Source organism: Conger conger, chromosome 10 (assembly GCF_963514075.1).
Source record: "Conger conger chromosome 10, fConCon1.1, whole genome shotgun sequence".
NCBI lineage: Eukaryota > Metazoa > Chordata > Actinopteri > Anguilliformes > Congridae > Conger > Conger conger.
The window spans coordinates 21,779,081-21,796,470 of NC_083769.1; the positions used below are offsets into that span (position 1 = coordinate 21,779,081).

General features: G+C 47.0%; 1 protein-coding gene across 7 annotated transcripts in view; it reads left to right on the forward strand.

Moving 5' to 3' along the window:
• Positions 1 to 17,390, forward strand: part of hdac7a (histone deacetylase 7a) — a 73,318-nt gene extending 55,928 nt beyond the window's left edge. For all 7 annotated transcript variants that reach the window (XM_061257871.1, XM_061257875.1, XM_061257874.1 and 4 more), the window contains 13 exons: positions 60 to 193; positions 454 to 574; positions 1,430 to 1,479; positions 4,574 to 4,681; positions 5,452 to 5,507; positions 6,222 to 6,309; positions 6,644 to 6,763; positions 8,491 to 8,588; positions 10,822 to 10,940; positions 12,005 to 12,138; positions 12,533 to 12,617; positions 13,248 to 13,386; positions 13,884 to 17,390. In XM_061257871.1, the coding sequence (XP_061113855.1) occupies positions 60 to 193; positions 454 to 574; positions 1,430 to 1,479; positions 4,574 to 4,681; positions 5,452 to 5,507; positions 6,222 to 6,309; positions 6,644 to 6,763; positions 8,491 to 8,588; positions 10,822 to 10,940; positions 12,005 to 12,138; positions 12,533 to 12,617; positions 13,248 to 13,386; positions 13,884 to 13,926 (1,295 nt within the window). In that variant the 3' untranslated portion in view covers positions 13,927 to 17,390. The remainder of the gene's footprint in view (positions 1 to 59; positions 194 to 453; positions 575 to 1,429; positions 1,480 to 4,573; positions 4,682 to 5,451; positions 5,508 to 6,221; positions 6,310 to 6,643; positions 6,764 to 8,490; positions 8,589 to 10,821; positions 10,941 to 12,004; positions 12,139 to 12,532; positions 12,618 to 13,247; positions 13,387 to 13,883) is intronic.

Sequence of the window (17,390 nt, forward strand, 5' to 3'; positions counted from 1 at the left end):
CGAGGGCTGGGAGTTATGATGCATGATGTACAGATTTTTGTCTGTCTGTCTGTGCGAAGGCTTGGTTTACGACTCCCAAATGCTGAGGCACCAGTGCACCTGCGGAGACAACAGCAGCCACCCGGAGCATGCTGGGAGAATCCAGAGCATCTGGTCCCGACTGCAGGAGACAGGCCTGAAGAGCCAGTGTGAGGTAAAGCCCCCTGCTGGCCTGGCCCACATGCCCCTGCGCCCCCTTACCACAATACCCATAATGCTCTACTCCATGTAGAGAGTATACTCTCTCATACAACTTGATTTGGCGTGATACCATAGGGGAACCCTTTCAGTTTTGTATGGAATCGTCTATCATGCGTGTGAAGTGTCATAGTGTAGTGGCTGAGTTGTATGAGTGTAGTGGCGTTGTAGCTGTGAGTGCAGGGTTGTAAGTGTGGGTCTCCTGCGTCTCCTCAGAGAATCGGGGGGAGGAAGGCCTCTCTGGAGGAGCTGCAGTCAGTGCACACTGAGCGCCACGTCCTGCTGTACGGCACCAACCCCCTCAACCGCCTCAAACTGGACAACCGCAAGCTGGCCGGTACACAGCTCTCTCTCTTTCACACACCTCTCTCTCTCACGCACACACGCACACACACACACAGCTCTCTCTCTCTCACACACACTCCTCTCTCTCTCTCACACACACACTCTCTAACACATGCACACACACACACACAGCTCTCTCTCATGCACACTCACACGCTAACACACACAGCTCTCTCTCACGCACACACACACACACACACACCTCTCTCTCTCACACACACACGCACGCACACACACACAGCTCTCTCTCTCTCACACACTCCTCTCTCTCTCTCACACACACACTCTAACACACGCACACACACACAGCTCTCTCTCATGCACACACACACACACACCTCTCTCTCACACACACACACACACACACACAGCTCTCTCTAACACACACACACACACAGCTCTCTCTCACGCACACACACACCTCTCTCTCTCTCTCACACACACACACCTCTCTCTCTCACGTACACACTCTCTAACACACACACACACAGCTCTCTCTCACGCACACACACCTCTCTCTCTCACACACACTCCTCTCTCTCTCACGCACACACTCTCTAACACACGCACACACACACACAGCTCTCTCTCACGCACACACACACACACACACCTTTCTCTCTCACACACCTCTCTCTCACACGCACACACACACACACATTCTCTTTCACACATTCACACTCTCTCACACACACACAGTATTCCAGAATCAACTATAATTGTCCCACAGGTCAAACAAATGTTTAAAGGTGTTACAGTTTATAGTATGTACTGTGTATATCTGCGTAATTTCTGACCCGTCTTCATCTCTCTCCCTCTGTCCCTCTCTCTCACCCTTTCTCTCCAGGAATCCTTTCTCAGAGGATGTTTGTGATGCTTCCGTGTGGGGGTTGCGGGGTGAGTGAGGACTGAACACACACACGCACACACACTCACACACACACATACACACACATTACATTACATTACATTACATTACGTGGCATTTAGAACAAAGTGCAAATCAAACACAAGAACAAGTGCAAAAGTGGACCTGAGAGGACAGTACAGTTCCGAGTCCTAGTGTAAACATACAGAAATTCAGAACCCTTGAAGAGTACAATCAACTTTCAAACTAGCATACCACAGTTGGCAGCTAGAATACAACAATACACCCGCCAATAAAAACAACAATACCTATACAAGTAACGATATCTATACATAAGTGCCATTACAGTCTAAGGCTAATCACGCACACACACCTGTCACACACTCTGCTGGCGCACCTCTTCAAAGGGCATCTTGGCATCTTATTGCAGTTTTACCATTTTCTAACACACTGCATGGACATACTCCAGTGTAATCCAGTGTATTTTTGCTGCTTTATTACTATGTTATAACACACAGAACAGAGCTTAAAGATTCTCAGTCTCATGTTTTCTGCTATATTACTGTGTTATAACACACTGAGCAGAGCTTAACAGGTCTTTATCTGGATTTTACTGCCATTTTAATGTGATATAGTACACCGAGCACAGCGTAAAAGTTCTCAATATGGATTTCACGGCAATATTCATGTTTTATAATGAATTGAGTGGAGCTTAAAGAGATACCTTGTTTTCTGGGATTGTTTGGCATCATTTCAGTTTTAGTACATTTGTGATTTGCCCAGGTTTTGTACATATCTACAGAGCTTTCTAATGACCTGCCTGCTTTACAATGGGGTATTTTAGGGCATTCATTGTGCTGTATTTTCATGTAAAATAACTTCAGATAACCCAAGAGCAGCCTGTTTAGCTCTCTCATGCCTCTCATGTTGTACCAATGAACGTATATAACCAGTTTATTCTTCCAAAATTAATGTAAATATTATACCACTGTACAAGCTGCTTTGGAGGTATGAGAAGTGCATGTTTTTACTTTAGACCACAAACCCCTCCGATGAGGCTCTATTTCAGCAACCTCATCTTAAAACACAGCCATCTTCTCTTCTTTTCTAAATGTGTGCCCCCTCCTAAACCGTGGTTTGATAACTTCTGGACATTAAAATGGACTAATTTAATGGAGTTCGCAAACATATCAATATATTTACAACATAAAGCAACCGCAGATTTTAGTAATAAACAATTATCCGAATGTCCGGTAAACAACACATGCGATTTCGGCATCCCACACCTTTATCTGCAGCCTTCACCATCGTACTGTACCTGAGCGATGCATTTGTTTTGTGACATATCTCACGCTTTCTTTCTTAAAGTCTGCACAGTGTGAACAGGTCTTGAATCACAGAAACTGAAGTCTGTGAATTGGTTTAGAAGTGAAGGCATATACTATTTGAGACTAGTTGCATTGTAAGATGTGAATAGGGAGAAGGGGGGCAGAGAGAGGAAGAGGAAGAAAGAGTGCAGGAGAAGTAGAGTTTGATTTCCTTTGATGGGGATGGATTGAGAGTGGGTGAATGGTGGAAACAGAAGTGGGGAGCGGGGAGAGGGAGAGAGAGAATGAAGGGGTGTAAGAGAGTGGGGGGGGGGGGGGGGGTCTGGGGTGGGGGGGCTAGGGGTGAGGACGCTCGGCGTGATAAGCGCCCTGGTCGCCGTGGTTTCCGGCCCCCGGCCCCTCTGGTGCTGCGGCTGATTGGAACAGCATGGCAGCGGTGGGGATGAAAGGCATGCCTCTGAAATCAGCGCGTCACCGTGCCAAACCGCCAGAAATGGAGCAGGGGAGAGACGGAGCGAGGGAGGGGGGAGAGGGAGCGAGAGGGAGGGAGAGAACAATGCAAAAGAAAGAAAGAAACGGACAGAATTGCATGGGAAGCCCACCAAACCCATCTATATTCAGTCCAGGGTTGCTGGAGTTTCCTTTTTTTTTCTTTTTTGCCCTTCAATGTGGATTTGATTTCATTGGGCTTCCTGTTTTGATGTGATTTCTGGTCCAGCTCTGCTCTCTGCCTGTACTGTAGCATGTTGTCCATTTGTTCTTATCCCACACGTTCCTTACCGCTCCTTCTCTCTCCGGAGGAGTAGCTGAGCTGTAAACCGCTCTCGCGTCTTGGCAGACACGTTCGTTTTAAAGACAGTCCTGCCAGGACTGCACTGCTGTTTGGGAAGAAGATAGGATTAGCTGAATGGCTTCATAGATTGAAGGGAAAGCCAGAGATTGCAATCAGCAATAAAATGTTTATTTTTGTGTTGTTCTGGCCTATAGTGCTATTCTTAAATCATATTCAACTTGTGTTTATGTGATAGTGTTCCGTTTCAGTCAGTGGCTTCTTCAGAAAGAGGTCGAACACGATATAGGTTCAATAAAATCAAACAAATAATTGATGTTATGATGTCATCACACATGATGATATTGTTTAGCAAATAATGCTAATAATATGGTCTACCTGTACCACATTGCATTACGTTTTCTTAATTCTTATTTCATGTGCTCAAGTCCCAACTATTGAGCACATGACAAGACCCTTTTCAGTTAAAAATAATAGTTTACTCATTTCATATCTAGTCTTTAAATATAAATTGCAATGTATGACATTTAAAAGCTGGCTACATAGCAAGGTCTTAACGTCAAAAGTCGGGTTGGGTGATGTATCATACCAGTAATTACCGGATATTTTGTTGAGTGCAGTAATGATCGTTGCCGTCATGCGGTTTCTAGGCTCGTTTTAAAGTCCTTTTTCTTTAATCATATTGAAGCTCCAAACTTCAGCCCATGGGCACAAAAAAGCATCATCAGTCCTGTCTATTGGGTTTTGATATGACAGCCAATCAGCCAAGTTCTTTAGTCTATCAGTACCGCCCTAGCGATGATGAAAGCAGATGATGATGAAAAGAAAGACATTGGGGTCTGGCTTCAGGCCCAAACATTCTGAGCGAGATTGATGATGTCACGGCTGGGATGCGTGCTCATTCTTAGCGGATCTGGGATTGGGAAAACCCATTTGTTTGTATTTGTTTGTACGTTTGACTCTGGTCTCTGATTGGCTGCGTGGCTGTTTGCTGTCCTCCCGTAGGTGGATAACGACACCATCTGGAACGAGATGCACACCTCCACCGCGTCCCGAATGGCGGCGGGCAGCGTGACAGAGCTGGCCTTCCGTGTCGCCAAAAGAGAGCTGAAGGTGACCGCCCGACACCCTGACGCCAGCACCCCTATGTCCCCCAACGTCCGTCCTCACACTCTAACGCAACACCAGCACCCCTATGTCCCCCAACGTCTGTCCTCACACCCTAACGCAACACCAGCACCCCTATGTCCCCCAACGTCCGTCCTCACACCCTAACGCAACACCAGCACCCCTATGTCCCCCAACGTCCGTCCTCACACCCTAACGCAACACCGGCACCCCTATGTCCCCCAACGTCCGTCCTCACACCCTAACGCAACACCAGCACCCCTATGTCCCCCAACGCCTGTCCTGACACCCTGACACCCTACCGCAACAGTGTCCCCAATCCCAACACCAGCACCCCTATGTCCACCTGCGCTCTGACTCCAGGCTGGCCCATGGCTGGTCGGGGCAGGGGTCTGCTGTAGTCGCACTGTTGATGCCGAGGGGCATTGTGGGAATGCCCGTAAGTGTTTCAGTAGCAGTACAATAGTCTGCAATGGCCTGAAATGGTTGGTGATGGTAATTATCTGTGATGGCCAGTAATTGTGTGTTTTGGTTACTAATGCTGACTTACCCTTTGAAGGTTTTTTGGAATCTGCAGTCAGTGTTCTCGAACTCCGTTGCTTTCACTTACCAGTAGTGATCGTTGCATCAGCATTAAAATGTTCATTCATTCACTTAAAAATATTCTAATCACATATTTGTGATCTTACACCTTACAGTGTCAATTGTGCGTGATGGTGTGTAATGATAACTGTGCCTCTCTTTCCTCTCTTTAGAATGGTTTTGCAGTGGTGAGACCCCCTGGACACCATGCTGACCCATCTAACCCCATGTAAGTGTGTGTGTGAGTGTGTGTGTGTGAGAGTGTGTGTAAGAGTGTGTGTGTGAGTGAGTGTGAGTGTGAGAGTGTGTGTGTGAATGTGTGTGTGTGAGTGAGTGTGTGTGTGAATGTGAGTGTGTGTGAGTGTGAGTGTGAGAGTGTGTGTGTGAATGTGTATGTGTGAGTGAGTGTGTGTGTGTGTGAATGTGAGTGTGTGTGTGTGTGTGTGAGAGCATGTTTGAGCTCATATGATGAGTGTGTTGGCATGTGAATGTGTGTGATGAGTGTGCTAGCATGTATGCATATGCTGAGTATGTTGGCGCATGGGCGTGCCTGAGTGTGAGAGCATGGTTGGTGAGTGTGTGAGCTCTTGAGTGCATGTGATGATAGTATATGAGTGTGTGCTGAGTGTGTTAGCAGGCAAGTGCATCCGATGAGTGTGTTGGCATGTTAGCATATGCGATGTGCGTGTTAGCATGCAGGCCAACCTCACTGGCGGCTAAGCCTGTAGTATCAGCAGTGCTTGTCTGGGGAGGGTTAATAATAGCTAATGCGGATGGAGCTCTATGGGAGAGATGTGGTTTATAGCTCTGGGTCGGCCTTGCCTTCTAACCCTGTGTTTTAATCACTGTTGTTTTTCAGTTTTAGAACATTTGTGAAATCACCCTCCCTCCCTCTCGCTCTCTGTCTCTCTCTCTCTCTCTCTCTCTTTCTCTCATTTCACAGGGGTTTCTGTTTCTTTAACTCTGTGGCTATTGCAGCAAAACAGCTGCAGCAGAAGCTTAGCGTCAGTAAGATCCTCATTGTGGACTGGGTGAGTGGAGCAGGGTCTCACAGTGCCCAGGAGCACAGCCATGAACACGCATGCAGACTCCGACAGACTCACTCCGACAGACTCACTCCGACAGACTCACTCCGACAGACTCACTCCGACAGACTCACTCAGACAGACTCACTCAGACAGACTCACTCAGACAGACTCACTCCGACAGACTCACTCAGCCAGACTCACAACATTTGGCAATAAACATCCCTAGGTGTTATATTTACAAATTAGTATTTTTTGATCTGCAGGAATCTCCTAAATAATTCAGAATGAATGTGCCTGATAACACTGCCTCCCCCCCGCCACTTCTCTCTCTCTTTAGGATGTTCACCATGGCAACGGTACCCAGGATGTGTTCTACAACGACTCCAGCGTGCTCTACATCTCGCTCCATCGCTATGACGATGGCAACTTCTTCCCTGGCAGTGGTGGGCCAACTGAGGTGAGCTTGCAGGCCCCCTCCTGTCTGTGGTACTCCTGCATCTGCCCCTCATTGAATCACATTGACAGACACACACACACGTGCACACATGCACACACACGCGTCCAGTCACAGACATACATGTACACATGCACATACACACAATTGCAGACACACACATACACACAATCACCGACACATAAACATACACTTATGCACGTAAACGCAGTTCCGCGCACACACTCGCACACATGCACAATCGCACAATGCTCATTCCATTTCTCTCTCTCAAACACACACACACACACATGCACGCACAAACACACATCTTTGATGGTCATGTCTGGACTTGCTAACGTAGCCGAGTCTATGATGTTACCATATGACTCGGCCTATAAAAAAGTGGAAAAAGAAGAGAAGGGAAAGAGGCCATTTGGGGATAGAGAACAACAAAAGAAAGAGAAGATAAAAGCAGAGTAATGGGGGGGTGTTGGCAGAGAATGGCGGCACTCATGTGGTTTGTGTTTGAATGCGTGTGCATCCTGCTCATCTCAGACATGGACTGTCTTTAACACACACACTCGCACGCACACGTACAGACACTCGCTGTCTCTCGCAAACACTCACACATACACATATTCACACACGCTCACACATAGACATGTTCACACAAACATGTACGCACACATTCACACACGCTCACACACACTTCCACGAATACAAACATACACGCATGCTCACATACACATGTTCACACAAACACGTTCTCACACACATACAGACACTCGCTCTCTCTCTCCCTCATTAACACACACACACACACATATAGACACTTGCTCTCTCTCTCTCTCTCTCACACACACACACACATAGACACTCATTCTCTCTCTCTCTCTCTCTCTCACTCACTCACACAGACACACACACACACACGCATCCCCATCTTGCCCATATGTGCTTGGCTTGGCTGTAAAACACACAGGGACCCCGCGTACACACAGCGGCCGACCCCATAGCCTGGCCCCGATCTCCCCGATGCCAGGGCGACCTCCAGCTCCGAGGCCCTCCCATGTTCAGGCCAGGGGCTCGGCTGGCTTCCCAGCCCGTGAGAGTGCAGCTGTCCCTGGGGGCCGCTATCCACTTCGCTCCCAAGAAGGCGCAGCTTTATTTAGACACAGCGGGCATCTGTCCTCACTCAAAAATAGATAAATAAATAAAAACGGCTTTCATTTGCTCTCCGCACGCGATGGGCTAATTGTCTCGCAGAGGTCACTGCGCTTTCTTTCTGTGCCCAGATCACTTTGCCATCTGTCAAACTGTGTTATTATACAACTACACAAATGTTCCCCATGTAAGGGTCAGCCGGGATGCTAATTCTGTGCTCTTCCCATAGCACACGCATGCTATTGAGGCGCGGTAGTGCACTTTGGCGCCGCTGTGGCTTTCATGTATAGCGGGATGTGCTGGTTCACATATGCGCTTGAAATACAATGATTTTTTAGATACCAGTAATATTTGAACACACTACTGCAGAACCCTGGAAATCTTCTAGGAAACATGCTGTGCCAGCCAAAACATCACGCCAAGCCATCATATGAAATCAGAATATTTCGCCTTGATGTTTAGTTTAAAATTGTCGGTAATTCGTAGGTATTCTTCTAGTGTCTCAGGGCTGAAGTGTTTTATCCCAGGTCGGGGGTCTCCGTCCACTGTGTGGAATGTTCTAGCATGTCTCTTGTATGCTGCAGGTGGGATCAGGGCCTGGAGAGGGATTTACTGTCAATGTGGCGTGGACGGGCGGCCTCGATCCTCCCATGGGTGACGCGGAGTACCTGGCAGCCTTCAGGTAAGGACCCCCAGCTGACCTCTCTGACCTCTGACCCCTGACCCCAAATGAGTGGTGCCCAGGATGGGGAAAGAATGCAGGGTTGTTTATTTTTGGGGATTGGTTGAGCTACTTCTTTGCTGTGTGGTAACAGGTTTTCAGCTGTTGAAATTGGCGGTTATTTATTACAAATTTCTGCATGTTATTGTGCTGAAAGTCCAAACATATGAGGTTAATTGTCTGTTTATTCAGTTCACAAAGGTAATAATTATAATCCAGCTCCACTGATTAAATCTGGAAAGGAAAAAACATTTATGGAACTCAAAATGGCATCCAAGTAGTTACTCCCTATCTGCAGTGAAAACAGGGAAATTACATATGTGGGTAGTGCGATTCCTTTTCTTTTGACCACTCCTTGTTAAAAATGTCTTTATTCTTTAAAGCTTGGTGCCGGTTCCAGGTTTTAATCAGTGTTTTCCCTGCAGCGTTCGACCAAATTTCCCTTTTAGCCACTTCCACGCTGCATTAATTGCGACGGGGGCTCCGTGGTCTACGATTAGCTAGATTGTTTTTGCCATGTTTCTGGCACCGGAGCCAGTTCTTATTGAGCAGCCAGCTCAGCCTCGCTGTGTGGGCCTTCTCCCCGAAACCCCAGCCCCTAAAATGAGAAGCGACACAGCGTTATGATCCACAGGCCTGGCAGCCAGGGCTTTATGGCTAAGTGGTTACCATCTGCGCTACTGTCTTTGGCTAGCTTTGGTTTCCACTTATTGCTCCTCGCAAAACAAGAAGATACCCACAGTATGAAATTATGCATATTCCTGGCTGAAATTGTAAAACAGCATCTTTTAAAGGTTTTTTCCCCATTTACGTTTATGGCCATTTCACAGAATGGCCGTTTAACGGAAACGTGCTGTGGTGGGGAACCAATCGGATTTGACTTTCGGATTAATCCTGAACAGGCGGACCTCTTAGCTGTGGTTGCGTTTGCGTAGAAGTGCGCAGGATTAAAAGTTTTTCTGGTTTTGAGAATATGTGTGGGGCACTGGGGGGGGGGGGGGGGGGGGGGGTGAATGTTGAATACTCAACTGTCTGTCTGTCTGTCTGTCTGTCTGTCTCTGCCTTTCTCTGTCTGTCTGGGTGCGGGCCAACACTGTGTGTGTTCCGTAGGACACCCCCATACCACTGCACCCCAATAGCACTGTGTCCCGTAGCACTGCTCTACCCTCCTCTCTCTGTTCGCCCGTTAGCAAGTGTCCCCTTAGCATTCTCAATCTATTCCTCTCTATCTGAGAAGAAACAGACGGCACGTTGGTCCGCAGGGGAGGTGGGTGGTTTAGGGATTGGGGCAGGGGGGTGGGGGGGGGTGGGGTTTGGTGTACATCGAGGGGAATTTGAGCGCGGGATAATTAAGTGGAATGGATCCCAGATGGCGGCTGTCAGTGACGTTAGAAGACCTACGAGCTCCAAATGAGAAGCAGACGTCGGCGGCCAGCCGTCTTTGAACCCGTCTTCCAAGAACCCGGAACGCACCACCCCGCGCTCCCTAAAGCGCTGGCGGGGCATCTGACTGTCCGCAGCGCAAAACACAACCAGAGCGCGCCCCCAACCCCCACCCCCACCTCCCCTACCCGCCAGCCTTACCTGGGTCTCAGGCCTGCCCATGGGCCACTGAGCTTTCACAAAGAGGGGACTTACAACGACCTGTCAATGATCGACTTTATATAATAATAATAATAATGACAATAATAACAATAATAATAATAATAATGTGTTTTTTAGCTGACATTTTTATCAAAAGTGACTTATTTGATTAGACTAAGCAGGGGACAATCCCCCCGGGAGCAATGCGTGGTTAAGTGTCTTGCTCAAGGGCCCAACAGCTGTGCGGATGTTATCGTGGCTACACCGGGGCCTGAACCACCAACCCTCCAGTTTCCTGTCATGTACCTTTGTCAGTAGGCTGCTCCACTGACCAATCAAAAGAAAGCAATATCCTTGGGAAAACATGGTATTGGCACATCGGAGAGCGTGTAATTCATCATGACCGCTCTGCCCGTTTTGAGTTGTGAGGCCTCATTTCACCATCCTCAGCCTCCACGGCAAGCGGGCAAAGCCAGTGTGTGACTGGCCCTGTGCAGTGCAGGACCTCCCCTCCAGGGGGCGGTGTTGTGCGAGTATCTGACGCGTGTGTGGAGTCAGAGCTGTGGTATGTGCTGATGATCCCGTGCTCTCTTTGTTGTGGTCTCCTCAGGACAGTGGTGATGCCCATCGCTCAGGAGTTCTCCCCAGATGTGGTCCTGGTCTCGTCAGGGTTCGACGCCGCTGAGGGGCACCCCCCAGCCCTGGGGGGGTACAAAGTCTCGGCCAAATGTGAGTGACGCGAGCACCCCGGGAGGAAGCGGAGACCAGGAGAGACTGCAGGAGTGACTTTCGTGCTCCTTTTTCCTTGTGTGTGTGCCAAATGTGCTGACTAGTCGAAACTCCACATGCGAACATTCTTTTTTTAACAACAGTGCCCAATCAGTGCAAAGGACATCATAAGGCAGACTGGCTGTCAGCCAATTACCAGATTTGAGGTTCGGTCATGGGACAGCTTGTTGATTGAATTTAATTGAATGTTTAATCTGAAGCACTGCTGTTCTGAAATGAAAATTGGGTGATGTCAGCTTTCAGCAGGAGATGTTGCGAATGATGATCAGTTCAATGGCCCATATGTCAGCAGCCTTGGAGGGTGACGTGCAATTGGCAGTTGCGTTGCCAGAGTTACGGTTCAGTCAGTTAGGGAACCTGTGTGTCGGAGTCTAGGGTCACCGCGGGAATCACTACAGTGACCCCTGCTGGTCGACTGGGCTTCTGTAGGCTGCATGTTAAAGCCGCAGGTGAAAGGTCTTCCTCCTACTCTCACTGTGTGTGAGAAGCCGCAGATGACACCATGGCTGTGTATACTCCCCGATCTGCAGTGGGGTTGGCACGTGAATGTAGTTGGACATGATGAACCCCAAGTTGGACTGATTTTTTTTTGTTTTTATTGGCTCATAGGTCATGTAACTCATAGAACTCTCAGAGGAGAGCTCAGTCAGAGCTGTGATTGGTGGAGAGGTGTGAGCTCAGTGAGAGCTGTGATTGGTAGAGAGTTGTGAGAGGGGTGAGCTGTGATTGGTGGAGAGTTCTGAGAGGGGTGAGCTCAGTGAGAGTTGTGATTGCTGCAGAGTTCTGAGAGGAGTTCAGTGAGAGCAGTGATTGGTGGAGAGTTCTGAGAGGAGTTCTCTGAGAGCAGTGATTGGTGGAGTGTTCTGAGAGGGGTGAGCTCAGTGAGAGTTGTGATTGCTGCAGAGTTCTGAGAGGAGTTGAGTGAGAGCGGCGATTGGTGGAGATGAGACGGGGCCGTGGTCTCCCTGTTGCGCTCCAGCCCTGATGGCGCCTCTGTTCTGCAGGTTTTGGGTTCCTGACGCGGCAGCTGATGCTCCTGGCGGGCGGGCGGGTGGTCCTGGCCCTGGAGGGGGGTCACGACCTGACGGCCATCTGCGACGCGTCCGAGGCCTGCGTCAACGCGTTGCTCGGCAACGAGGTAGGACGAGCTTTCTGTCTGTGAGCGGGAGCATACATATTAATCATATGCAAAATACTAATATCACAATAATAATGTAAAAATAATGGGTGTGACGATGATGATAATCATAATGATGATCGTGATGACTATGATGATGAAGATGATGATGATGACGATGTTAATCATAATGATGATGATGATGATGATGAAGATGATGGTGATAATCATAATGATGAGGATGATGATAATCATAATGATGGTGATGATGATAATCTTAATGATGATGATGATGATGAAGATGATGTTGATAATCATAATGATGCTGATGATGATGAAGATGGTGATAATCATAATGACGGTGATGATAATCATAATGATGGTGATAATGATGAGGGTGCTGATGGTCTCTCAGGTGAAGCCCCTGTCTCAGGACGCCCTGCAGCAGAGGCCCTGCCCTAACGCCGTGCGCTCGCTGCAGAGGGTGCTGCAGATCCACGGTCAGTCCTCCCTCTCCCTCTCATCACCTCTTCCCTCTCACCCCCGCCGTCTCTCTCCATCACCGTCACCCCGTCTCTCTCTCTCTCTCTCTCTCCATCTGTCACGCTGCCCTCCTCTCCTCCTGTCTGCGTCCAATTATCTTCAAACACTTCTCCGGCGTGAGGGCGTCCCTCCGTCCCCTGCTGATTGCGCACAAATGTTTTCCCCCATTTCTCTCCAATTCATTAAACATATTCGCAAAGCCGCAGGAATGTGGAGCTGTCCGTGCGGAGAGGTGATGTCGCAAGCACAGCGGCAGCCTGGCCTGTTCCCTCGCATTTACCCGCCGCTTCTCAGTTACCTACTGTGTGTGTGTCTGTGTGTGTCTGTATGAATGTGCGTGTGTGTGTGTGTGTGTGGGTATGTGTGTAAGTGTGTGTGTATGTGCATGTGTGCGTGTCTGTGTGTGTGTGTGTGTGTGTGTGTGCATGTTTTTGTGTCTGTCTGTGTGTTTGTGTCTGTGTGTGTGTACATGTGTGTGTGTGTGTGTGTACATGTGTGTGTGTGTGTGTGTGTGTGTGTGTGTGTGTGTGTGTGTGAGGTCCAATGTAAATCCCCAGCTGAGGTACAAACCCCCCTCTCTCTCCCAGGTCAGTACTGGCTGTCAGTGAGGCGTTTTGTCCACACGGTGGAGCTGTCCTACCTGGGCGCTCAGAAGAGGGACTGCGAGGAGACGGACACTGTCAACGCATTGGCCTCTCTCTCTGTGGGCGTCCTGGCCAGCAAGAGGTACCTCCTCCCAAACCCCACCGAGCTGACTCCAAAAATACAGCCCCCTTAGCTGCTCTTAGAGCTGTATAAAGTTCATGATGTTTTGGTAAAGCTTTACTTGAACTATGCAAAATGAAGCCCATATAATCCTGCCATTATCTTGACATAACTGTCATAATCAGTCAAAACGGACTCAACAAGCTGTATATCACTGCCATAATATTTGCAGCAGCCTTCAAAATTAGATTGAAGAATAACTTGCAAAATGGTTGCTGCAGGACGTATCATTAGCCTGTCTTGACAGCTTATGATGGGTGGGATGCCAAGCTAACAACAGGGAAATGTAGGCTTCAGGGCATGTATTCCAACTATTGCCAATGTGTGCAGGAGTCTGTGGTCACTGTAGTTATTTCTGTAGGAAACCTTTTGTGAGCTGTGACAATGTGGCATCTGCACCCCTCTATCCCCCGTATGACCCTTGACCCGAGGCCCCCTCTCTCTCTCTCCCCCTGCAGTCTCTCCGATGAGCCTATGGAAGACCAGGATGACTCCATGTAGAGAACTGTGACCTTTCAAGCCTTTGGACACTGTTTTCCCACCACTGACCTCTGACCTGTTGGTACTGTCCTGTGTCTGAGAACGAGGCCTTGCTCTACCCTGCACCAGCTCTTGCTCCCCCCGTCCCCTCCCAACACCGACTGTGCCTCCATTGTCCACTCAAGCCGACTACTACGCCTCTACACAGATACTACTACTCTTCAACACCAAGTGCATCGGATGCGGGGGACCTCAGCGCAGCTTGGCTGACCCGAGCAATGCCCCTTTCACTTTATACACGTTGGCATAAAGACAGACCTCGTTCTTCCGTGACTTCAGAGAAACAGGCACAGAATCTGTTAGTGAAGGAAAAGAGAATTTTGGGAGCTAACCATTACTGAAGAACAGAAGTCCAGTACCACAATGTTATTCTCACCTTAATTGTTTTGTACCTTTTTGCTGAAGAGACGACTGTTTGCAATGAAGCATTCCAAGAGAGCATTCCTGTCACTGCCTTTGCTTTTGTGGTGCCCCCTATCTACAAACATTCTGCCCCTGTGATTGAAGTTTGTTTTTTAAATGTACCGGACTTAAACTCAGACTGGATACAGGCAGGGAAGGAAAGGTGTCTCTTTTTTTGGTCAAAACCAACAGACACACAGCCTTCTAGAAAGGACCAAAACAAGTATTTTGCTTCCATGTGGAACACAGAAAGTAGGGGGAGGAGTCCGGCCCCTGTGGAATGTCTTATTCTTACTGATGTCAGTAATATTCATGTTATTTAACCACTAAAGAAGAATAATGAGAAGGAAAACTCGGAGGACTGTGGGGATGGTTTTTTGTGACTTTTGCACTGTGCTTTCCGTAATGTGAACCATGAAAAAAAAAAAAGTCCATCCTCTGGGACGATAAGAAAAAACATACTTACCTTATTTAAATATGAAAAAATGAAGCAAAAAGAAAAACTTTTAAACTTTAATTTTGTTTTTAAATCCTTTTTGCAGTCTTTGTTACAGTCCTTGAAGGTGCACTTACACATGTGCACATGTGTAAAGACATTTCTGTTTGGCCAGATTTTATTTTAGGTCAAAGCAAAGACCAAAGGTAATGTTCCACTCCTCCCTTGGCTCGAAACCAGTGGAAACGTCAAGTTTACAGTGTCCTACAGACTGTAGCATGCTAATCACTGTCAGCTAATGCACACACATTCACACACACACGCACACACACACACACACACACACTCTCACATTAAAAGAACATGCACTCCACTGATTTCTTTCCACATCAGAGATTTATGGACCAATAAGAATCCTTCCTCACAATGAGGAAAGCAACCAAATTCATCCCAACCAATGAACATTGAGTAAACAGGCTCCTTTATGTAAGAGTCTGTTTCCGTGCCTTAGGCAGAGAGGTTCACAGATTTTAAATTCGTTTGTGAGATGAGCCCAGGCTCTCTACGAAAAGCAATTCCCTCGACCACCGCAGTGCCTCGGCTAGCGATGTCTTAAAACGTTTAATCTGTGGACCTGCCATATTCGGTGTAGTCAGACAAGAACATATCTGCTTACTTTCGCTCAGAAGGGCTCATTCCAGTTTTCTATGTAATTAAATATGAAAGAGACCAGTATTTTAGCCTGTGGACAGACATACTGTGCCTACTGTATTGTGTATATTTGTTAGTTCATTGATATTAGCTTTAAGAGGACAAAGCTCAAAGTGCAATTTGGTGGTTTTGTTCCTGAACCGAGTTTGTGTTTTTTCCCGCTCTGATTGTTGGAGCAGCAGATGGGTCTACAGCTTTCCTCCACCTCTTACTGCACTGTTGTGTCAGAAATGTAGATAATTTTTATTGCTTCCCCATTTTATTATCTTTTTTTCCAATAACATTGGGGGTGAAACGGTGCATCATATTTCCAAAAAATGAAATTGGAATGTTGGATCTGTTTTCTTGAAGTGACCAGCAATCTTCCATTTTTTAGGTAGCCTATGCGTTTTTTAAATACTGGCCTGTATGTTTTTTTGGGTTGTTTTTTTTGTTATTTTAAGTACTTTTAAAAAACATTGCAATTAGGCTATATTACATATAGTATCCAAAATGGAAGACATGTTTCAATTATGCAGACAGTGTATTTAGTATCCCGGTGAATTGTTTTTAATTCAGGGTTTATTTTCTTAATTAATCATAGGAAGATGGTGTCTTAATCCTGCCATGTCAGCAATAAGACTACAGTGACATGTTGACACTGATCCATTTCACTGTATAGCAGTCATTGAGGATGTATACCTTCTCTCTGCAATACAGTATTTTTTCAAATAGTAGTTAACTCCTTAATGTTGCTATGTTCCCCCATTTTGACCACCAACGCTTTTTCCTCTGTTACAATCTGTGTGAAGGAGTCCTGCAGAGCTGCCGGCCCTCATCGGAAAATAGCAAATTACCTCCAAGATTACACACAAGGCGGGTTAAACTACTAACCAAGGACACCCCCTCCCCCCTCCCCAACAAAAAAAAAGATTACATTTTCACCCTTGCACGCCCTTTGATTCATGTTGGTGTTTTAACTTCTGGTTTCTATGAAGCGTGTAGTCTCATTTGGATATACTGGATCAGAACTAAAGGGCTAATGCAAAGGAAATATGGGCACTCAATAATTTTTCACTGTGTAGTGGGCAATAAGGAGAGTAATTAGAGGTTATGTCAAACGGTTCTTGGTGTGGGCCCAGTCAGTCTCACTGCTCCTGTCCCTTGAGCCTGGGCTGATCACCTGTGTGTCCTCCTGTAGATGTGTCTTGGAGGGGGAATGCTTTTGATCTGTAATGCTCCAATGTTTTGTGCGTACTACATTATTTAGGGTGAAATCGAAGACCCTGGGCAGCATTTGCCCATTAGATCCCACCATTGCATCCGACGCCCAATTCTGCTGCATTGTAGAATTTAACGTGAATTAAAACGAACTGTTCATAGACATATTGGCCCATAACCGACGGCAGTACGTTGCTGCTGTGTCATTCCAGTCTATGGTGCTTCTGAAGGGGGCAGATTTTCTGTGTTTGTCACTGTTGATGTGGTAAGGTCTAGAGAATGTGTGTAATCTCATTACCTCTCTTTAGCCTTCGCAGAGGCCAGTGGGCCCTTTTGTCTTAATCATCCGTGCTTTGTGTTTTTTTTTTTTTTTTTTTTTAATACTGTAGTTGTTTTTATTAAAAATGTTGTAAATAGCTACCATGACCAAACGACTTCACCAATGTGCCTTGAGCTGAATAAATGAAGCCCCTCATTAACTGGAGCTTAAAACAAAAAGAAAAAAAAATTAGAGAGAAGACTTACTGAATCTGTTTTATCTTCTTTGCAATGGCATTGTTTATTTTGATTTCATTTCATTTCTTCTGTATGTACAGGCAAGAATGTCTATTTTGTACTGTTTTTTTCTCTCTCTTCCTTATTAAAAGGGAAAACTTTCTTGTTGACCCGAAATGTT